We start from the raw sequence: 24512 nt of genomic DNA, 5'->3' as shown, positions 1-24512 counted from the left end.
GACCTTTTCATGTTTCTCTTGAGCCTCCTGTTTGATGTCCAAATTTTCTTTTTAGCTCTAGTCTTTTCGTCAGGAAATGTTGGAAGTCTCCCAGTTTCATTAAACATCCTGAGAAGGCTTAGTTTTGCCAGATAGTGGATTCTTGGCTGAATTCCAAGCTCCCTTGCTCTTTAGAATATCTCATTCCAGGCCCTTTGATCCCTTTATGTTGATGCAGCCAGGTCCTGCATAATCTTTACCGTGACTCCTTGGTATCTAAATTATTTCTAGCTGCTTTCAAGATTTTCTCTTTTATCTGACAGTTCTGAAATTTGGCCACAACATTTTTTGGTGTTTTCATTTTAGGATCTCTTTCTGGAAAGGATGGATGTATTCTTTCAATAACTATTTTGCCCTCTCGTTCCATGATATCAGGGCAGTTTTCCATCACTAAATCCTGTAATATTAAGTACAGGACTTTTTTTCTCTTCGATATCTTCAGGAAGTTCTATAATTCTCAGGGTGCCCCTTGTCAATTGGTTCTTGAAGTCAGTGGTTTTACTGATGTGGTAATTTACATTTTATTCTATTTGTTTTGATTTTTTGGTTTTAATAGTTGTCTCATGAAATCATTAGTTTCCACAGATTCCATTCTGTTTTTTCAACAAGAATTTTCTTTATCTTTTTGCAACTCCTTTTCCAATCTGTCAATGCTATTTTTGAAGGAGTTTTTCATTTGCCCAACTGATGATTTGAGAGTATTATTTTCTTTTTGCATTTGCCCAATTGAGGATTTGAGAGAAATATTTTCTTTTTATATTTGTCTAATTGTATTTTCCAATTTTTTTGTTGCAATGTGTTAATTTTCTCTTGAGTTTCTTTTCCTAACTTTTCCAATTGACTTTTTTTTTTTGGATTTTTGCACAGCAAATGGGGTTAAGTGGCTTGCCCATGGCCACACAGCTAAGTAATTATTAAGTGTCTGAGACCAGATTTGAACCCAGGTACTCCTGACTCCAAGGCCGGTGCTTTATCCACCTAGCCACCCCTTCCAATTGATTTTTAAACTCCTTCCTGATTTCTTCAAGGAAGCCTTTCTGGGCTAGAGACCAATTCAGAAGCACTCAGAAGTGCTAGATCTCTCTGACCAGGTTAAATGAAAAGAAATTTAAGTATCTAAATAACCCTATCTCAGAAAAAGAAATTCAACAAGCCAGTATTGAACTCCCCAAGGAAAAAAATCTCCAGGGCTAGATGGTAAAAACATCACTTGTACAAAAATGTTCATAGCAGCTCTGTTTGTGTTGGCAAAGAAAGGGAAACTGAGGGAATGTCCATCAATTGGGGAATGGCTGAACAAACTGTGGTATGTGTATGTGATGGAACACTATTGTTCTATTAGAAACCAGGAGAGATGGGAATTCAGGGAAACCTGGAAGCATTCTCATGAACTGATTTTGAATGAGATGAGCAGAACCAGAAGAACATTGTACATGCTAACAGCAACATGGGAGTGATGATCAACCTTAATGGACTTGCGCATGCCAACAGGGCAACAATCAGGCACAATTTTGGGATATCTGTGATGGAGAATGTCATATGTCTCCTGAGAAAGAACTGTGGAGTTTGAATAGACCGACGACTGTTACCTTTAATTAAAAGTATATCTTATTATTTAATTCTGCTCTATCTCATATTATGTTTCTTCCTTAAGGTTATGAGTTCTTTCTCATCACTTTCAGCTTTGATCAATGCATACTATGTGAACGACATAAAGACTAACAAACTGCCTTCTGTGCGGGGTGGGGGTAGGGAAGCAAGCTGGGGGAAAAATTGTGAACTCAAAATAAATAAACCCTTTCTAAAATTAAAAAAAGAAACTCTGCCCTTTAATATCTACCCTTTTCCCCCTACTAGGGTCTATGAAGAGAGTAGCTTGAATAGAAGCCTTCCCATTTATAATTTAGTAAAATCAAATCAATATATTGGCCATATATGAGAGTATATATTTATCTGGATATGTCCAAACACAATGTCTTCTACTCCAGTCATCTTTCTCATTCTCCTCCCATCAACATTTGGACTCTGTCCCTGATCTAGAGTCAAAATGGGGCCTCTTGGGAATGAGATCTCCTATGAAATCCAGAGAGGTGAATATGATCCAATTAGGCTCTCCCCCCAGTAAATAGCAAGCAAGTTGAGATCAGAAACTACTTCTTTTTTAATCCCCAGAATTTAGCATAAGCTCAGACAGGTTATATATACTTAATAAATATATTTTTTAATTGAAATACTCTGGGCCACAATCCAACTTCTCAACATTTACAACATTTCCCTTTTACTTCCTTCCTTATTTAATTACAATGGTCCTTTTTTCTATAGTTTTCCTGTTATCAAAAACTTTTTGGATCACTTATATGTGAAGGGCTCTGTTGCTAATTTCTTCCCCTCTGTAAAATCCTCTGCTACTCCATGAAATCTCAAGGATACTTAAAATATTGGTTTCTTCCAAAAAAAAACCATAAACCTATTCAATTCTATTCATTCTATAATATCAGTTTGTCCCTGCCTTCATCATCATAAAATAAGCTTTGAAATCATAGAATTATAAATAAAGGACTAGCAAACTTCTTAGAAATCATCGGCTTCCACTCTCTGAGACCCAGACAGATTAAATGATTTATTAGGTCATACCAATCCATGTCCTCTGACCCCAAATCCAGTGCTCTCTATACTCCTTTACATTAAGCAGTTTCATACTATCCCCAGTTGCCAAGCCCAATTATTCTTCAACTGTGCTATTAAAATTGACTTACTATTTTCTGGCTCCACAATTACTGTCCAAGACCTGACTAACAATACCAGTAGACTCTTTTTATTCTAAGACCATTCCAGGAAATGATAACTCACATTTATCTAGTGTCCTGTAGCTTATAAAATACTTTGGTTACATTATCTTATTTTTTATTCAAAACAGAATAAGTGTCATTTTCTCTTGTTTTTTTTCTAAGGTTCATATAGTTTAAGTGACTACTATAGGTTTACATAGGCAATAAATGGTAGTGCCAGGACAAGAATGGCGCCACACTTGAGCAAACAAGTCTATATACATTACTATGGTCAAAAGAATTCATCATTAGCAAGTCCACCTTCAAGTGATAAGCCTCTTGGAACCTCTCTAGACTTGTCATATAACAGACACATAAATCATCACTATGCTAAAGGACTTCCAGCATGGGAAGACCTGCCAGACATTACATTTCACTGGCAAGGCCATTGAATATCCAAGGTCATCCACACTCCGCAGAGAGGTACAGAAGAAGGATGACTTTAAAGGATGAACCCAAACTCTCCATCCTCAAAATAGCATGTCATTGACTCACACCACAACCTTTCCCCTCAAAGAAATGTGATGACTAATGTCTTTGCATTAACAACCTATGAAATAGATATGTTAGAATTTTGATTTTATTTTTTATTTACTTTTTGGGAGGCAATCATGGGTTAAGCAATTTGGCTAAGGTCACACAATTATTAAGGATCTGAGAACAGATTTGCACTCAGGTCCTCCTGACTACAGGGCTCATGCTTTATCCATAGTACTATCTAGCTGCTCAGCATGTTCACTTTAGAAAGTGCTTTGCCAGGTTTCAATTGAGTTATAAATGTTAGATTTACTAGGATAATACTGTAGATGAAGAAATTGATACTCAAAGAGGCTGCGATTTGCCTAGGGTAACATAGCTAATAAGTAGATTTGGAATACGAATCCTTTCTTTTATTTCTTGGTCCAATGTTAAATTCTACTACTTCTAAATATAGGGGAAAAAATATATGAGTTATACTATACCCACATCAGCTAAATGGCCTAGGATTTAGAAAACTTGATTTGAGATATAGAAGATGTGGTTTTGAATGTTGCGTCAGACAGCTGTGTGAGTCTCAAAAAGGTTTTTAACATCTCAGCTTTACCTCATTTTCTCATCTGTAAAACAAAAAGAAATAATACCTACCTCTCAGAATTTTTGTGGGAATCAAATGAGACAACATATATAAAGTCTTGGGAAAACTTTAATGAATAAATACTAGCTATTATCTATATGGAAATATCTAAATAAATAATGTGGAAAGTCCTTTAAGATTTGCAAATGGTTTTACAAATATTGTCTCATTTTATCAGCATAACACCACAGGGGGGTCAGTGCTACTATTATTTCCATTTTATAGATGAAGAAATTCAGGATCATTGAGATTATGGGACATATCTAATAAATATCTAAGCAGCATTTGAACTCAGATATTTGTGATTCTAGGTCCAGTGTTTAACCACTGGATGCACCACCTAACTATTTCTCTCTATTTTAAAGGCAGTGTGATATCATAGAAAGAACTGGTTTAATGTAAGACATGCCTAGATTCAAGTTCTCCCCTTGATACATATTGGCTTTATGACTTTGGGCAAAGCATTTAAACCTTCCCCACTCCCAGGCAATTCTATAAGAATATAAGTAGTGGGGCAGCTAAGTGGCTGCAGTGGATGGAGAACCAGCCCTGGAGTCAGGAGCACCTGAGTTCAAATCCAACGTCAAACACTTAATAATTACCTAGCTGTGTGATCTTGAGTAAGTCACTTAACAACATTGCCTTGCAAAAATTAAAAGTATAAGAAAAAAAGACTGTATATAGCAGACTAGGTATTGGTCTAACTTAAAGGTTTTCATTAAAAGTTTGCTGCACCAATAAAAATCACAGATCCTAATGTGTATGTTTGTAGGTAGGTAGATACATGCATGCAAAATATATACATATAGACACATATACATATGCATATGAATGTATAAGTAAATTTATACAGACATACATATGCATATAAATAGTAACATAATCTATACTTATATACATTTGGTTGATGTTTGTCCTTCGTTCTCAAAGCATGCTGTGCTAAATCACCAGTCTCACATTCTCCTTTAGTGTCATCTGGGTCTAGTGACCAGATATGAATCAAGATGACTGGAATTGGTCCTGGATGCAAGGCACTCAGGGTCAAGTGACTTGCTCAAGGTCACACAGCTGGTAAGTGTTAAGTGTCTGAGACTGGATTCAAACTCCTATCCTCCTGACACCAAAGCCAGTGCTCTATTCAATTATCACCTTGCTACTCAATATGTGTATACATAGCTATCAATATATAATAAAGAAAAAATTACAACAATGGAAGCCTTTCTATTTTAGTTTGGGATCCACTGCTAACAACATCTAACTTAAGGATGAGTTGTTTTAAATCTCTAAAGAACTATGTCATGAAGATTTCAATATTAACACAATAGTCAACTGCTTTTTTCCATTTTTTTCAATTATAGAACAACTGATCATTAGGAAGGCTACCATTTATTATGTTGGTATTGATCCTCCTTTTTAATATGGTGTTTTGTTTAGGATTATTCTTTTAGAAATTCTTTAGGACTTGCATTTATAGAGTATGACTGATTATTTCCTGAGCCAAATCACATCCTCTAAACATGACTTAAATACTGATTTAACATGGATTGTCATGACTGCTCTTGGGAATGGGCTCCAATTTATCATTAGAAATGGTCCACTTTTATATGCTTTCATTTTCAAATTTACTATGATTTGTATGGTAAGGCAGACCTGACTTAAACCCATCTTTCAATTTAGGATTGGAATTAGAATACACATATATGCAAATTAACATATATTTACATTGTAGTTTACCTAACAAGAAACAAAAGGAGGAATATTTAGCCACAGCATGGAAAGAATATTCAGCAAAGATATAATATTTGATCAGCTAAGAACAACTTCCCTGTTTCTGGATTGGTTATGCTGTTCTAGCCTATATGAGCTACCTTTTTTTTTTACTATTCTATCAAGAAACCACTTCAGTGGTAAGAATTCATGGTTGCCTCAGCAATTTAAATATAGCCTAGCCCACACAGCAGATACTGTCTCTACCAAAACATTATAAATAGAAATTCTAAAAAGTAGATAGTTAAGGAATTAACATGTAATGATACTCTGTAAGAAGATCATAAGTATTTTATATCAATAAAAATCCATTTCTTATTCTATATGAAATAATTGTATGTTGCTACAATTATTAAAGAAAACACATTTCCTAAGACTAGTCCAAATCCTATTATTGATGATACTTTCAAACAGATTTCTTAAACTCATTTCCAGTTGATTATACACTAATTGGCATGGTTAGTTTTATGCTGACAATTGATTTTTCTAGGTGAAATGGTCTAGTGAAGTCAATCTGTTATCCCACAATTCCCTCAAATGCAATCTTCTATTGAATCTATCCAGATAAACTAATTGCTAAATTAGATAACCACTTCAGGTTATTGAAGGCATTTCCAATACATTTTTCTTTCTGCAAGAAAAGGTAACTACATACATATGGGTCGTTTCACTTAATTGTGAATATGGTCAGTAATTTAAGCATGTAACGTAAGAATTCCCAAACATTTTCTGAGGAAGATTGTAAATAAAATGAACATCTTGAAAGAGAGATGAGAAAAAACTTAGGTTTTGAAACACAAATCTGACAACATCACTGTACGTAAATTGCTATTTCCAATCCAACCAAGTCATAAATCAACACTGATTTCCTGTTAGAAGATATACACACATATGTATCCATGTTATAAGCTGAAGAAGCAGCAGTTGCAGAGACATCTTGAAATATATACTAAACATTTAAGATAACCTATTCTTTTTTTTTTAAATTTGTCCATCTCTCCCTTGATATTTGTTTGAAGAAGATTCCCTCAGTTTTAAAACAGAACCTGGCCTTAGTTCATTCACTTGAAAAGCTGACTCACTGAGTTACCATATATATCCAAAATCATAGGAGCATAATGATTCAGATGGTGATGTGGTTTCCCCATAAAATGTCAAGGGCTATTTCAATATTAATCAAATAAAAAGAGATAAATATAAAGACCATGAAAATGTCCATCAATCTTATAGTTTCCAAGACTGAACATACAAAATACTTTTCCTAAGCTTAGAAATTTCTAAAAAAACATTTACTTCTATAATGAACTTCTATATGTATCTCTATTTCTTCATTTCTCTGTTTTTCTGTCTCTATCTCTGTCTCTCTTTCCTTCCAATCACCTCTCCCCATAATTCAATCCCATAATGATAAAAGATTTTCCAGGAAATAACAGTGTGTTTTAGTATTACATAGGAAATTATGAATCTGGGGTAAAGAAAGCACTATTTAAAAGTCATAGTTATCTGTTTACTAAAACTCAAAATTCTTTTTTTTAACATTAAAAAAAAGAAACCTCTCAGCTAGGTGCTTATATTACTTTTCTACAGATGGGAGGCAGGTAAGGCAATTGTAAGTCCTGGGTCATTAACTGCTCTACTATTTGGATCTCACAGCGACTCAGCAGTGAGCAGGATTTTAACATCTGACATTGCTTCACTTGAAAAAGAATTGCTGTTATACAATATTAAAGACAAATGACTAGATAAATGTTACTTTTCTGCTGACAACTTAGCCCTAAGCATATTTTGCTAAGATGAACAGCGAGAAGTTTCAGAATCAGTTTGTCTGGAGAATACCTTAATGAAAATGGGTAATTTAGAGAGTAGTACTTCACAGTTAGATGCATTAGAAAGCATGAAGTGTTATTTTCAATATCATCATCAGATGGTGATGATCACTAGAGGATGATTTCATTTGAAGAAAATATCTAAGAACACCAAGGTTTTCCTTTAGGCAGAAATTATGGTGGTAGTGACTTGAACAAAAAATTATACATCACTATCTCTACCCCATCGATTTTAATCAACTAGTCATGGGTTTATGGGTAGCATCTAATTCTCCAGGCAATGGGTTTGATATTAGCCTGTAATAAACTTGAAAAAAATACCCTCAGAAATATCACTAATGTGTATGCATAACTAATAATACTTAGCATTTACAAATCACTTTAAAATATACATAGCATCTTACAAATATTTCCTCTTTTTTAGCCTAAAAATATATAATGTAGGTGCTTTTATTATCTCCATTTTGCAAATAAAGAAACTGAGGTAGACAGAGTTTAAGACTTGCCCTAGATCACAGATCTAAGAAATGAGGTAGAATTTGAACTTAGACCTTGTGATTTCAGATTGAATGCTCTACCCACTGTCCAGCCTAGCCTAGGATGGGGAGAAAATCATGTAAACATGGCTAGATTGAGCCGGCAGGGATCTTAGAAGTCACCCTAGTCTAGTCTCCTTGTTTTAAAGAAATAAAACTGAAGCCTGAAGATATTACCTGGTCTGAGAAGTAGAAAGTACAGAGATGAGCCCAGGTGCTCTCATTGCAAATGCAGCTCTTTTTGCAGGGGAGTGAATCTACCTCCCTTTTGCATGAAAGCAGAGTATCTGTAGGACACTGCCTCCTATTTTCATGGGCCATCCTGCAAGAGCAATTATTTATTATAGTAATATCTTTTGAGGAACAAAGCTCTAAATCTCCAAGACACTCTTTATGTCACAATCATTAATATCATCCTTCCTTTAGAACAGGAATATAGGATTGTTCATGGACAAAAATGTTAAATTTGGCTTTGACTTTACATTCCTGGTGACATACCTTCTACCTCTCAGCAACTAATTGACTTTAAATACTTTTTTTTCAGCAAGCATGGATATACTTTCCAGTCCCCCATTCATCTTCTTTACTTTCTTTCACCAGTTCTCCTTACTTCCCTATCTCTGAGACTTTTCTACTGGCATGCTTCAAATGTAACTTCCTCCAGATTTTGATCCATCAAATCTTATCTGTATCAAGAGGCAAATACATATATTCATGATTTTACTTCATTTGAAACATGATCACATACAGTGTCTATATTTCAGACATGTTATAAGGTGGGAATCTCTAACATTTTGGGAAGGGGAAGCTTCCCCACACACACACACAATGAAGATCCCTAGAGCACTGTATGATGCCAAGTAAATAATGAAGCTATCTCTGATTTGTTATTTCTCCTTCCAGTCCTAGGTCAAATATTTTGGTGTTCCAATATGTTGTCTATTATTTATTCTTTTTTGTATTTATTTTATATTCTTTATATTTATATTTGTATTCTTTATAAATCTTGTTTCTTTTCCAATTAGACTACAATCTCCTTGATATAAGAGACCATATTATTTACTAAGTTTTGTATTCCTTCCAATGACTGCCACAGTTTTTGGCACATAGACACTTAGCAAAAATTTATTAAATTGCATTTTTATAAGTAAAGGTACATTTTTAATACTAGCCTTCCGAAGGTATTGCTATTCCTTAGTCTTTGCTCTTCCCCACTATGTTGTTTTTGTTGTTGTTGTTAATACCTTAGTAACTTGAATGGTAAGAATTTTAATTTGGTTTTGTAGGAAGGCAGAGCCATGAAGGATTCATGAAGAAGAAATCTCTGGGCTTTGTTGCACCCTCAAATTAAAAAAAGTTGGTTCATATACTTTTCTTACAAGTTAGGCTAGTTGTGTAAGACCACATAATTATTTCCTCCTATCTCCTTGACTAGTCCATCTCTATCTTCCTACTGACCTACATTGTTCCTTTGGCCCAAGAAAAGAACATAATGTTCTTTTTACCTTAACTCTCTCTTTTTTGTTCATTGGCTATTCCATAATCAAATATTACTTTAAATATCACTTCCAATAAGATAATCCCTAGATTTTTATCTCTAAGTCAGACCACGCTCTGTTTTGCAAATTACATTATCTACTGAATATCACTCTCACTTCAAATTCAAAATGTCCCAACCAAAATCATGTCTAAATTTTGCTATTTAGTACTTTACCTTCAAAATCTGGAACTAAGCTTACTCTATATCAATCCTCTTTATAGTTGCTACTTTTTAGTCAAACTGGCTTCCTCTTTGTATCCTATATACTATTTTTGATCTCCCATTTTCCTGTCTTTTAAAATGCTCTCCCCCATGCCTGGAATGTACTTTGTTCTCAAACGTCACCTGTTAGAATGCTTAATGTTCTTTAATTTTGAACTCAAGGTTTTCAAAAGGTCTTTATTATTTATTAGTATGCTTTCCCCTATATTACTTTGGTTATATTTTTAATTTACTTACACAAGCTTCTTGAGGGCAGAGGTTGTTTCATTTTTGCCTTGGTAACCTCAGAACCTGGCAAAACAATAATACTTGGCACATAGTAAATACTTTATAAAATTTTTTTGAATTAATGAATAAATGAATTTTCCTATAATACATGATATGATTGTGTTCTCCCAGCCATATAAACTAGAAATATCAATCATCTTTCCATTCTTCCTATCTTTAACTCTCCCTATACAATCATTTTCTCAATTTTATTGATCCAATTTCTCCAATGTATTTTCAGTTGTCACCACTCTAATTCATATTTTCATTTTCTCTCTCAAATTGCAAATTAACTTGTCTTCCTACTTTCCCTCCTCCCTATTATCCATTTGATACAACAATGTCAAAGTATTATTATTTTATATCATTGCCTTACTCAATATCTTTCAAAGCCACCCTACTGCCTACCAAATCCTCAGACTGTGATTTAAGACCACTTACAGCCTGACTCCTAGCTAGTTTTCAAATCTTATCTCACATTACTGAATGCTCTATTGAACTGCAAAATATTTTCTGAACTTGCACTCATGCTTATTTGTTTTCATACCTTATTTATTCATCCTATTTCCTCTCAAGTCTCTGATGAAATTCTTGACTTTCTGGTTGAAATTCTTCCAGGGCCTAACTCAGACCTTATCTTCCTCATAAAAGATTCTTTTATCCTAATGGATATAAGGTAATCTCTGTGATTTCTGGTGTTTCTTCAAAACACTCAAATTCTCATTTATATTAGGTGAGCATGCATTTTCCTTCATTAAAATTGTGTTCTGATGCTTCATCATTGCATTGAGCTGACCTGGGGCTCTTAAAAACTGCGAGAAAAGTGGAAGTTCTTGGAGGAGGTTTTATCAAGTTAGAAAAGCATGAAGCAGGAGGTCATTGAAAGACCATGCCCATTGTCTAAGTAATGTCTTAGTTATGTTCAGAGAGCCTTAGTATCAGTTTATCATAAGGTGATGGCCTGTAAAAAAACCTAATATTTTGTGGAAAGATTTATATTTTCACAGATAGGTAAAGATAGAGAAAATAGAATCTGGTGGAGAAAAGAGAATCAAGACTCGACTTAGGATTTCAATGATAAATGGGACTGCTGAGTAAGGGAAGTCCCTCCATCAGTGCAGGTTGTCACTGTTTCTGAAATGAATAGTCTTAAAGAATTGCCTAGAACACTAGGAAGTTCAGTAATTTGACCAAGGTGTTACAATCAGCCTCAATCTTACTGGTTCTGAGGTTGGTTCTCTACTTACTATATCGTGCACACTCTGTATCACTATAAAATTGATGTTTTGGGTTGTTTTTATAACATAATCTTGAAAAATTGAATTTTTGCAGTGTACATGTTTCATACTGGACTATTAGTTACTTGAGGACAGAGATTGTTTCCTATTCATTTTTCAAATATCCAGCACTTTGCAAAAAGTGGATGATTAACAAATAATTCTTTAATTTGTCAAAGAGAGTTTAGGAAGAGTTTTCTTCTTCATTTAATAAGCATGGAATGTCAGTATTTCATATTCTTCCAGAAGAAATGAGTCCAGTACCACTTACAAATTAAAGGAAACAATTTAATGCTAACATTTGTAAGTGATTAGATGGGTCTAACATCAAAGTGAGAGTGACATCAATTTTATATTCTGATATATGCCCTCACTGCCCCTTCTTCTTTGACCCTTAGCCTTACTGAACATAGCCTTACTGATGGGAAATGAATGATGTGAACCTTTAGAGCTCCATCACTATGGAGGGTCCTTTTAATTACACTTTAATGCAGGGAAGTATAATAGTCATAAGTTCCAGGGCTTAGAACACATTTCATCAGCAGTAAGTGCCTTTTTACAACCACAAATTCCTATTGAAACTGGGCAGAGCTGCCAGAGGGTAGCAAATAAATCTGTGTTTTAGGAATTCCTTACTGGGAAGAGAGTGGTTTCATTTAACCTCTAAAATGAATGTATTTCCAATCTAATCTCAAAATTAGAAATTAAAAGAGAAAATCCTCTAGGAAAACCATATTATGTTAAACCACAACAAAATCCTACATCATTTAGATTCTACCAAGATACAAAGACATAATCAGACTTAATTATCTGAACCACAAATTGGAGGTGCACATGCACTTTATACTCTAACCTAATTCAGAGGGAAAAGAATGTGGCTACTTATGACAAGAATAACAAATGTAAATTGTGTGTATGTGTATGTGTGGGTTGTATGTGTTTCTCTCTCTGACACTTTGAATAATTAATATTTTGAACCCTACTACCTAAGTAGGGAAGGTGGGGTTAAATAGTCAGTAAATTGTTATTCTTCTTTCCCATAAGGATAAAGGTAACTAAGTCTACTCTGCATTTCTTCAGTGTGATGTGGATCTATCCCACTCAGAATGTACTTTGTCAGTTCTATGTGGTACCCTCCCTTTTGAGGAGGTCCACCTCTATCACCACTACCAATTATCATGAACTAAAGGGAAGGATTTAGAGGTCTACGAGTCCTGATGCTAATGATGATTGGCATCATTATCTAAAAAGTCTTTTGGAGCAGTTGCAAAACTGCAGGGGACCATAAAATAATCTAAGCAGATTGCTTTAGAAAATCCTTCAATTCTAAAGCGTTTTGCATTGGAATAACCATGGATTATGAAATATACTTATAAAACTAATATAAGTGATGACTTTTTTCCTACTATAAAATAAGAAAAGGTTATGTAAAAGATAGCATGGATTTCTCACAGGAACATGGATTTAATCGTCAAAAAGAGACAGTAAAGGTCTTCTAGTCCAACTCCTTCATTTTACAGAAGATAAAGTTAAGAATTAATGTGCACCCAAGATCACACAGTAATTAAATGGCAGAGTATGGATTCCAACCCAGGTCTTCTGTCCATATACACATTTCTTTTCAGTCCATTATGCTGCTTCTATGCTATAAACCAAAGCCAAACCAGATGCAAAACTCTTCAGTCAGAGAACATGAGTTCAAACCACTCCACTGATAGACCTTGGGTCTATCATTTAATTTTCCTGGGTTTCAGTTTTCTAATCTTTAAAATGGAGGAGGAGGGTGGGGTAGATAAGATAGCCTTTAAGGTTTGATTCTTCTGGTACAAAAATAAACAAAGAGTAAATGTTGCCTTAAAAAAGTGAGGTGGATCACACCTCTCAGACTGGCTAATATGACCAGAAAGGATAATGATCATTGTTGAAAGGGTTGTGGGGAATCTGGGACACTATTACACTGCTGGTGGAGCTGTGAACTCCTCCAACATTTCTGGAGAGAATTTGAAACTATGCCCAAAGGGCAACAAAAATGTGCATACCCTTTGATCCTGCAATACCACTACTAGGTCTATACCTGGAAGAGATGATGAAAAAGGGTAAAAACATCACTTGTACAAAAATATTCATAGCAGCCCTGTTTGTAGTGGCAAAGAATTGGAAATCAAGTAAATGTTCTTCAATTGGGGACTGATTTAGCAAACTGTGGTACATGTATGTCATGGGACACTATTGTTCTATTAGAAACCAGGAGGCATGGGAATTCAGGGAAGCCTGGAGGGATTTGCATGAACTGATGCTGAGTGAGATGAGCAGAACCAGAAAAACACTGTACACCCTAACAGCAACATGGGAGTGATGTTCAAGCTTGAAGGATTTGCTCATTCCATCAGTGCAACAATCAGGGACAATTTTGGGCTGTCTGCAATGGAGAATACCATCTGTATCCAGATAAAAAACTGTGGAGTTTGAACAAAGTTCGAAGGTTATTCCCTTTAATTTAGAAAAAACAACAGATATCTTATTGTCTGATCTTGTTATTTCTTATATTTTTTGTTGTTTTTTCTATATTTTTCATATACTAAAGGGATATACGGATAACTTACTGCATTCTTTCCTAACAAGATAAGCTAGAAGCAAGTCTGACATAAAATGAAGCCTTGACATTTCTTAGAATAATGCAGAATTATTCATAAGCATTCATTAATATTCCATGATTTATTTTATAGAAGTGTTATGTGCAAATATATGCACAGTTAACTGTTCAGATATGTATACGTATATAAATGGGCAGCAAAGGAAATAAATGCCACAAAATTTTACCTATTTCTAACTTTTTTTTAACTTTAAAAAAATAAATGAAGCTGCAAACTTCACAGGAGGGCTCAGAGTGTTGGAAATAAGGTGACTTTTATAGCTTTCTTTTTTTTCTGATATGTGTTATCCTTAATTGTTAATGATAACAAGCACAGGACTTCATATGTCTAAAACTCATTGATTGAGGATCAAGGATTGGATGACGTTATCCTGGGATTCTTATCACTGATTATAGTGCTGAGGAGCTGTCTTGAAACTCACAGGTACAGATGGTCCTGGCATTAGGCTAACTTTTCACTTTCATACTCCATATGCAAAGCACTGAACTAAATAATTAGTAATAAGATAGGCATACTTATTTCATGCAGTTTCTTAATTTCAAGAGGGAGTCACACATATCAGTTTATGACATCAATTAAAAGAATCATCTAATTTCACTATTATCTTTATTGACATTTTTAATGTGAGGGCAGCAACAGTTTCTGGCTACCTTCAAAGGAAAGTCTACTTACCTGAATAACATGCTTCAGTTTATCGATAATTTGATTTATGACAGGATCAGTCCCTTTAACTTTCACTTCTGGATTTCCAGATTGGGCCTTTATTCCATTTCCAACCACACGATGGTTATAGCTAATGAATGAAAGAGATAGATAATTTAAAATAATAATCACTAGAATTATCTGTGACTGCTAATTAAGTCACATCCAATGTGATATTTCACTGCCATTATGAGGACATTTCATTTTATGTATTTTTAGGGAAGAAGATAGTTTTATTTTGAAAAGCAGATTTCATATAATTTGCAAATTCTTTTTGAAACTCCATTTGTAAAAAATGCCAGATGAGCTATTTTTAAATATTCTAAAATTATTTCTGAAATTAGAAATTTTAGCTGTTTAAGCTAAGATCAGTTTTTACCAATTTTGTGTGACTTTTGAAACAAATCATATGAGGTAACTTTTTTCATTAGGATTGGAAAAGCTTATTAAAAATTATCTTTACTTTGAACAGTAGAATTACTGAGTTACTTAACATTTTTAGTATAATAAACAATAAATTTAAATATGAAACATAATTAGTAACTTAGAGTTCAGAACCTTGGTGGTAGAATCCTCATGGCTATTCAAGTTAAACAACCCAAAGCAAGGTGTTTCTGCTCTCTGGTCCTTAATTTCTGTTATTGTTTTTATAGTTGTTTGCTTATTTGTTTGTTTCTGTAAATTAAGGATATTAAAACAAACCACATTTAAAGTTCCAAGTTTCAAATATCTACAATCTAAGTCTATCATTCCATTTATTTCATACAAATTGTATTATTTTTAAAGGTCCTGATTGAGAGGAATAAATATTATGACAATAAAAATTTCCATCATACTAGAAAATGTTGATATAATAAAAGCATATCATTAAATTTTCTCCAAGTTTGTTCAGTTGAGCACATATTTTAATATATACTGTCCATTTAATAATAGAAAATTTTAAATTTATCAAATATTGCCATTGATTTGATGAAGTCAAGAATTTTAAATGACAAATTATAAAATAAATCACAGAAAAATAAAGCTATATAAAACAAATTTATGCACAATAAAAATAGCTGACTAGAATATCTACAAAAGCACAATCCATCTGTGATGACTGGCAGCAAAAAGTAAAAGTTTTGTATGCAAAGGAAACATTTGTTTTTCATCAATCTTAGTTGAACATTTATGGAATATAGTCACTTTAAAATTAGTGAATTTATATGTTAAAAAAAAAACTTAAGTAGATACTACCACTGTGATCAAATTTTAACACCCCCAAAAATCTTAACTTAGCTATCAGCAGGAATTTATCAGTATAATTATCAATGATACCACCAGGACCACCAAATATTCTGAAGGCCTTACTCTGCATAAGAAATTGTTAAGCACAAAAGGATAAAGAAGCATGAGACAAAATTTCTCCTTTAGGGATTCAATAAATATGTATATATATATATATATATATATATATATATATATATAAATACATATCACATATGCATAGATAGTACTTTTGTACATATTTATTATTTATATGTATTAAGAAAGAAGCACAGAAAGAGAAGGGGAGGTGGGTAGTTATATACTTAATGCTAAATCAAGATTATAAACCGACGTTTCCCAATCCTAATTATATTGCCAAATATCCAAATGAACACCACCAACAACCAATACTGAAAATGAAAACTGCAGTATTATAAGGATCAAATCTGGCTCAAAAAAGAGATGTGAGAAATACAACCTTTCATTCTTTGTAGATATAGGAGATCCTGTATATGGAATACAGTAGATAAGATGGAACTTAGTTAATGAGTTTGTTAGTTTTACTTCACGTCTTTATCCCCTTTCTCTTTGTTATAATGATTCACTCTCTGGGAGAGGGAGAAGGAAGGATATATTATGCAATGAAAACAATAGAAAAACAAAATGTATCAATTTTTTTTAAAAATTAAAAAAATAAGCCTAAGCACAGATAGCATAGCCTTCCAAATAGCAATGGAGACAGCTGTCACTATACTTTGCTAATGTCCATTTTATATCACTGGTTTGAAGTGTTGAAGACAAATCTATTAATTTCAATTAAACATTGAATTAGTTCATGTCAAAAATAAAATTATTGTAAGGACCAAATAACACATTTTATGATCTCTAGCCCATTCTGATTGGCATAAATGTGAATATTTTTTTATTGAGGTATTCAAATAGGATTTAGTATGGATAACAGACCCACATGACTTTAGTTTACACAGTTAATTTCTTGACTTTAGTTTCCTCACCTGTAAATTGAATCATCTCTGGAGAATATCATTCTATAATTCTGAATTATCACAATTAATGAGGCAATTAAAGAAATGTTGATTTATCCAGGATTCCTCAAACAAGTCATTGTACTAAATGATTCTATTTCACAATAATCAATTATTAAAAAATTCAGTCACATTTGCACTAGGAACCCATAATTAATATTAAAAAACCTTGACCTCTTAACCTTTCCTATTTTCATTTATTAACATGACAAAAAGAAAATATTCTTAATTCAGCCATCTATCAAATAGCTTTCCACAACCTATGTAATACAGTTACTATTGCTATGCCCCTGTATTCTGATTCTAGAAAATATTTACCATACACAAGACAAAAACCATGATCAAATGAGAAAATTTTTTCTTTTTCAATAAAGTGGAGGAAAAACACATAAAAAACTCTAAATAAAAATATCAAACTCTATAAGGTAATATTCATCCTTCATATTTTCATTTTTTCTAAAAATATATATTAGCATTCTTTTCTGCATAGTCTTATATTCAACAACCAAATCATTAACAAATGTCTTTGCAGAGCTACACTGGTATTTTTTAACGTGGAGTAAATGATTCTGTCAGCTCTAAATGAGCAAACTAGAATCTTAGCATGATACAAAAACTCTTTCCCAAAAGACTATAATTTACATGCAAAATATGCTTCTCAATGGAAAGAAAAAAATATGAAATAGACACTTAGTTTGATAGTTCTCTCATTACAAAGTTTTAATAAGTCATTAATCACTTTAGGGTTTTTCCCCTTCTAATGTACAAGTAATGGATAAAACACAGTAAGGATCCCCACAGAGGTTTCATGACTTGAGAAAATGCTATTCAGATTTCAATGAGAGGAAGAAAAAAAAGTGAGAGAGAAAGACAAATTTCTTGTTAGAGAAGTAATAGACTCACCATCTGTGCTCATTTCTTCTATGTAGGTCTGGTAATGTATCACATCAGTTTAATAGGCATACTTGGTCCCAAAGTACTATTCATTTTCATCAACACAGAAAAATGTACACACTGATATATTTGTATTCTATAAAAATATTTTAAAATGATGATTAACAATATTTCAGTTTGTTCTGTGTTCAATATATGAATATTCATGTGATGCACTAATAAATCTGTAGCTATGTACACTGTTAGGAAGTAGTTACTCTTGACTCCATTGAAATTTCCTGTTTGAAAATGAAGCCACAACCCATGAACTGACATTTCATTTCACTTTGAATGTTATAGAATTTAGCCTTGAATTTGTTTTTAAGGGTGGGCTATTTTGAACTCTACAATTTCAGCAAAAATCCATCTGGACTTTGACACTGCAACTGGAATTCATTAAGGATAGGCTAAACAGTACCTGTCTCAGATGATTTAGGTAAGCCTTTGGTATAGACACTCTGGGAAAGTATGTGAGTGACTCACAATTGATGCCAGATGAACTCTCCCAAAAGGATGGTCTTTCTCTTTCATATTCATTAAACTACTCTTTCAATCTTTGTTGGAGGGTAAAGTTTGAGAGTAGCTGTTATTTTTTTTTAAAACCTAGACTTTGGTTATTGGGGTTGTTTTCTTATATCCTTAAAATAAGTAGATGATATTCAAAAACTGGATGCCAAAAATATTCTCAAGATATTTAGCAATTTCAACATTCTTTATCTAGGACTTCACAAGAAATTCCCTAAAATGTGTCTGACTAAGCAAATGCATGGCTCTCATGGATGCTAGGTATATTTAGGGGTAGCCGTTCATAGCATGTGCATATCCTTGAAATGCTTTTTTAAGAGAGAACAATTCATTGAAGCTATGTCAATGACTTTTGAGATCTGGGTATAATTACTCAATGAACAAAAATAAGGAGTGAAAAAAAATCATTACTCAAACAATTTAGTACTTTAAGAATATTCTATGTATATGTAATTTCTGAACAGTCTTTTCCCTCCTACACTTAAGGTTCTAATCTTGGAACTTTAAGGAGAGAAAGAAGCCTATGTGATTGATTTTATGTGCTAGATTTTAAGGGGATAACATTTTATGGTAGGTAGGTGGTTTACAGGGGATTTAGAAAATGGAAATATCTGGAGAATCAATTCAAAATGGCTAAACCTTTTGAGATTAAACTATCTCAGTTCACTTGTTAAGTAACATAAACATCCTTTTAAATTAATCTGTCCTTCATATGTTCTCCTGCTGAATAGTAGGAGATTTATGTTGAAAATATAGCATTATGCATCTTGACTTAAAAATATTGAAATCCTAATGACAAAAATTAGTGGAGAAAGTCTTTTTTTAAACTGTCAGTGGCCTAAATCTTATTAAGTTCATGCTGGGGAAACATTTGCTATAGATGATGATAAACATCAGGCCATTTTCATCCACATGATGATATGATAATATAATAATTCGTATATTGACAAACTGGAATGTTGAGCAAATGATGGTAACTTTTCTGCTAGGTCAAACCAAGAAAGTAATTACATCCAGATTTAGAATGGACAAACTCATTAAGTGACAGATTTTTTAATAAGTCTTCAACCCCAGTCACTCATTTGGCAGGGCAGAGTTTTATGCCTGCCAATTTAGCCAGGTGATCACAAATCTGTAAGCCTGTGAAAATTTCTAAAATGACCAGCTGTATGGTCTCACAGGAAGATATTTCCACATGTTCAATAAGCACTAAATCATGAGTCAACATTGAAGACTTCCCTTCTTCATTAGCAGTAATGACTGGAATATAAATCCATCTTCTAAAAAGAACAATCCTGTTTCCTTAAGTGTAAACATTCTACACACCAAGCCATAGTTCAAATACTACTCCCCGTACTTCCCACTTTGCACTATAAGTTTTCTTCTCCCATTAGAATTTAAATTTCTTGAGGACAGGGACTATCCTGCTAGCTGGCATCCTTATGTATATCACTTATTACAGGGTGTGGCAGGTACATTTTATTAAAATGTACTCTTTAGCTATCTAGTGAATGGTGTTTTTGCTGTGAGGGAAGAATAGCTTTTTCGTCAACCCTGAACTAACTGATAGTTTCCAAGTTCATTAATAGAAAAGTCTTATAATGGAAATATTGATAGTTTGTTGGTTCATTCCACAGAGAAATCCTAAGACATGAGTGTTTATATCATTAAAACTGTTTCAGACTTAAAAGAATGATCTACTTTTGCATTATAGAACAGAAGCCTAGAATGTTATATCAGTCCTATTTTATCAATCCTGTCATTTTATTTTCAAACATTAGGACCCTTTAAATAAGTCTTAACCTTGGGTTCTTTGTTTTTATGATGGTGGGTAATAGTTACTTTGAACATGAAATTTCCTGCCTTACTTCACTGTTGGATACTGACATGTAGCAGGTAACTTCCAATTAACAGATTAAATGTTACCTAAATACTAATAAAAAGAAAATACTATGTTGCAATAAAAATCAATCAAGCCAATTAATAATTCAAATTTTAATGAGCAAACTTGAATGAATTTTAACAGAAACACAAGTCACATAAACTACTAAGGGCGTCAGCACTTTAAAAAAGAATAAATTTCCTTTAAAAAAGGTATATTGATGCAAATTCCTCTTCAGAAAACAAAACCATCTGCTCCATCAGAAATATTGCAAGTCAGTTATTAAATATAGTGATAGCATTACTTCTAGCACAGAATTCCAATTAAACAACACAAGGACATCCTACTAATATAATACATAATAAAAACAAATACGCACACAGTGGGAGAACTTTTAAATTACAGAGTATTTTGAAGCCCATCATGTGGCAGATGCTTGAGCGAAAATAATTGTTTCCACACATACTTAGTAAACTAATGAGCAGATTTTACATACCATCTCTTTCTATTGAAGAAATTATCTTATTTGTTAACACAAATGAAAGGTAATTTGCCACAGATAATCTTTACATTTCACAAATGTCCCACTTTATTAAAAAAAATAAATGAATAAAAAGCCTCCCAAATGTTTGTCTGCATTTCCACTTATAGAAAGTTGGCCTCAGGAAAAGTACCTCTGTCACTCTTGCCTATTTACACTATATAGCATCCGTCATCTCTGTTTCTAGGGATTCTACTCTACTCCCAAATAAATGATACTGTTAAAATCCTTCTAAATTCAAACAGTTAAACAAAGAAAGATAATTCATAAAAGTTGATGTATCCTCATTTGAAACAGAGCCCCTTGCATGCATCTAATCAGAGCTGAAAAGTTTACTTCTCCCCCAGAATCATTGGAGAGATAGTTCATTACAAAGGTGTTGATGTTTGCTCTATGGGGACTGTGCAGGCACACTGAATGAATTTTAATCACACTGAATACCAATATAATGGCATAATTATGGCAATATTCAAATATGACTAATTTGATTGTAGCTAATATACTTATTCCAGTTTGTCTAGTTTTAGTCAATGTTAACCAAAAAAAAAAAACCCTCAGAGGCAATGGTAGAATCTTTTTCTGTCTCTGTCTCTGTCTCTCTCTTATTGAATAATTCTTGAGAATGGAATGCATTTGAAATTGGGATTTTTTGGAGTGATTTTTTAAAAAATACTATAAATATACAAAGATCTATTGAGAGGTGATTGAATCCATTCTTCTGCAAAAGCAGGAGGAATTAAACCTATATCACTTGGCATTTCTTTGTTAGCCTAGGGACCATTGGATTTTTCCAATTGTTTCCCATTCCCATGGCTTAATGAATCAGAATCCCAGAGTAGTTTTGCAGCTGAGAAAGACCTGGGAAATCGAAGAGAAATCCAAGCCGTAGAGCCATCCGACTTCATTTTATAGATGGTTAAAGTGAGGACAAGGACAGTTAAGATGTTTATCTAAAGATCAAAAAGAGACAACAGTGTAGTGTAGTTTCCAAAAAAAATCTACTGGCACTTAACCAACATTAAGAGAAATAAATTGTCCAAGAATTAGTACTGTGATATTTTCATAATATGATGCCAATTCTAGATCCTGTCAAAAATATTGCATTCAAAGGGAGGGGGGTGGGGAACGGAAGGTAGAAAGGAAATTTTATAATAAAATTATACATGTGCAAATTCTTGAATAAATAAATAAAAAGAATGAATTGGAAGTGGGGGTAAGCTAGAGGCATGATGACCAATTAGAAGCAAAGGGGGCCTCAACTAGGATGGTGGTAGTGTAAGTAGAAAGGTTGGGAAAGACACCACATATATTTATATATTGCAGAGACAGAATTATAGTAGTTTGCTCTTCAATCTAGGGATCATGTGTAGGGATGACAGTTATGTTCTGATATTTGATTTACTTTTTCCAAATCTCATATTTGGTCTCAGACTAATTACCAAGAAGACAAGAAACTATAATTTGATTAATTATCCCTACATTGCTTCAAAAATAAGGCATTAAATCTTTACTGGAAGGGCTTCATTCCCTCGCAGAGAACTGTGTACTTTGATACAAGGGGGATTATGTCTTTTATATTTCCTGACTTTCTTCAAGACTTACTCAAATACTACTTTCTGAAGGACTGGGCCTTTCACTGGCCCCCAACAGTTGCTCATAATTTCTCCTAACGTTTACTTCCACCTGCAAATAATATATGTCTTCTATTAAAATATATTCCTCTTAAGGAAAGAGGCATATTTACTTTTTATTCTTGGCACTTAGTACAATGTTTTTATTGTTTTTATTTGTTTGATATATGATCATTGCACTGGATGCTTTCGGTTGTCTCTCTTCATTGACTTTGCTTAGCTGCTCTTATTTATAATTAGGAAGGACTCTATGGGGATGGTTATTGAAAAATGACTGTGGTATGAAGAATAAAAGGCATTCATAAAATTTTAAAAAATAAAAAATATTGCATTCATTTCTGGGTTTTGATAACTGAGTACATCCAATGAAGGATTATGGGGATGATGAGGAGAATGACTGAAAAATAATATCACATGGTTAAAGAAACTTAGTCAATATTTTAAAGAATAAAAGAGTTATAGGAAGTAGAATAATTCTTCAGTTGTTTGAGAAGTTGTTTTTGTGGAAGAGGGGTTCAATTTATTTTTCTTAATCTCTGAAGGAAAAATTAGCAGCAGATTTCAACTTAATACAAGAGGTATACAACATTGACTTGCCTTCTTTATAAAGTACTAAGTTCTACATTTTTAGAGACAAGCAGCAGTTGGTGTTTTGGGGAAGCTTCAAAGGAGATTCAGTATAAAAGTACAGGTTAAACTCGCGAAAAAGGGCACAGAGGTTAGAGCACTAGGCTTGGAATCAGAAAAATTTATCTCCATGAGTTCAAATATGCCCTCAGACACTTATTGAACCTGATTAACTCAATTGCTCATCTTAAAAAGGAACTGAAAAAGGAAATGGCAAACTGCTCCAGTAACTTTGCAAGAAAATCCCAAATGAGGTCACAAAGAGTTAGAAAAGACTGAAAAAGACAGAACAAGAACTGAACTTTAAGATATCAATATTAATGTGGACAAAGATTTATAATAAGCAATCCTAGGTGTGTTCTTGATTTAATTCTATTCTATATTATTTTTATCAGTGCTTCTGTTATGAAATACAGATAAAATTCTTATGAAATTTATAAATGAGCAAGCTGGTCATTTTTGCAACTTTGAGGAGACAGTAGAAGTCCATGATCCTCTCTGTGAAAACATTTCATCCTTACCAGCTCATACCATAAGACTGAAATTTCACAAATGGATATTTAGCTATCTGCATTCTGAAGGAAATGTTTTCTTTTGAAATATAAATGCCCCAGGGTGGCTAGGTGGTGCAGTGGATAGAGCACTGGCCTTGGAGTCAGGAGTACCTGGGTTCAAATCCAGTCTCAGACACTTAATAATTACCTAGCTGCGTGGCCTTGGGCAATCCACTTAACCCCATTTGCCTAGCAAAAACCTAAAAAATAGGGTTCATTTGAAATCTAAATGCCCCATAAAGAGGTAAGAAATTGGTAGATATAACACCTTTGCATGTATACATTTATTAGCTTGTTTGAAAATAATGTCTAAAATAGAACAGAATTAGACACATAAAAGATAAACTCTGACAAGATGAGGGGAAAGGTCCTGAATTGGGGTCCAAACAAATACAGTTAAACTGGATGGATATTACTAAGCAGATACCAACTAGTAAAAGCATGAAACAAGACTAGACAGTAAAGAAGGGTAGGGGCAGCTAGGTGGCATGGTGGATAGAGCACCAGCCCTGGACTCAGGAGGACCTGAGTTCAAATCTAGTTAGACAGATGCAATAATTGCCTAGCTGTATGACCTTAGGTAAGTCACAACCCCATTGCCTTAAATAAATAAAATAATTTAAACATAGAAGGGTAAGGGGCAGCTAGGTGGTGCAGTGGATAGAGCACCAGCCCTGGAGTCAGGAGTACCTGACTTCACATCCGGCCTCAGACACTTAATAATTACCTATTGTGTGGCCTTGGGCAAGCCACTTA

General features: G+C 33.5%; 1 protein-coding gene across 5 annotated transcripts in view; it reads right to left on the bottom strand.

The window, feature by feature from the left end:
- Positions 1-24512, bottom strand: part of GPC5 (glypican 5) — a 2040883-nt gene that overhangs the window by 1331578 nt on the left and 684793 nt on the right. For all 5 annotated transcript variants that reach the window (XM_074191892.1, XM_074191893.1, XM_074191894.1 and 2 more), the window contains exon 6: positions 14743-14863. In XM_074191892.1, the coding sequence (XP_074047993.1) occupies positions 14743-14863 (121 nt within the window). The remainder of the gene's footprint in view (positions 1-14742; positions 14864-24512) is intronic.

This window comes from Macrotis lagotis, chromosome 6 (genome assembly GCF_037893015.1).
Source record: "Macrotis lagotis isolate mMagLag1 chromosome 6, bilby.v1.9.chrom.fasta, whole genome shotgun sequence".
NCBI lineage: Eukaryota > Metazoa > Chordata > Mammalia > Peramelemorphia > Peramelidae > Macrotis > Macrotis lagotis.
Note: the sequence above shows the minus strand (reverse complement) of the source record. Positions and strands in the feature narration are given on the sequence as shown.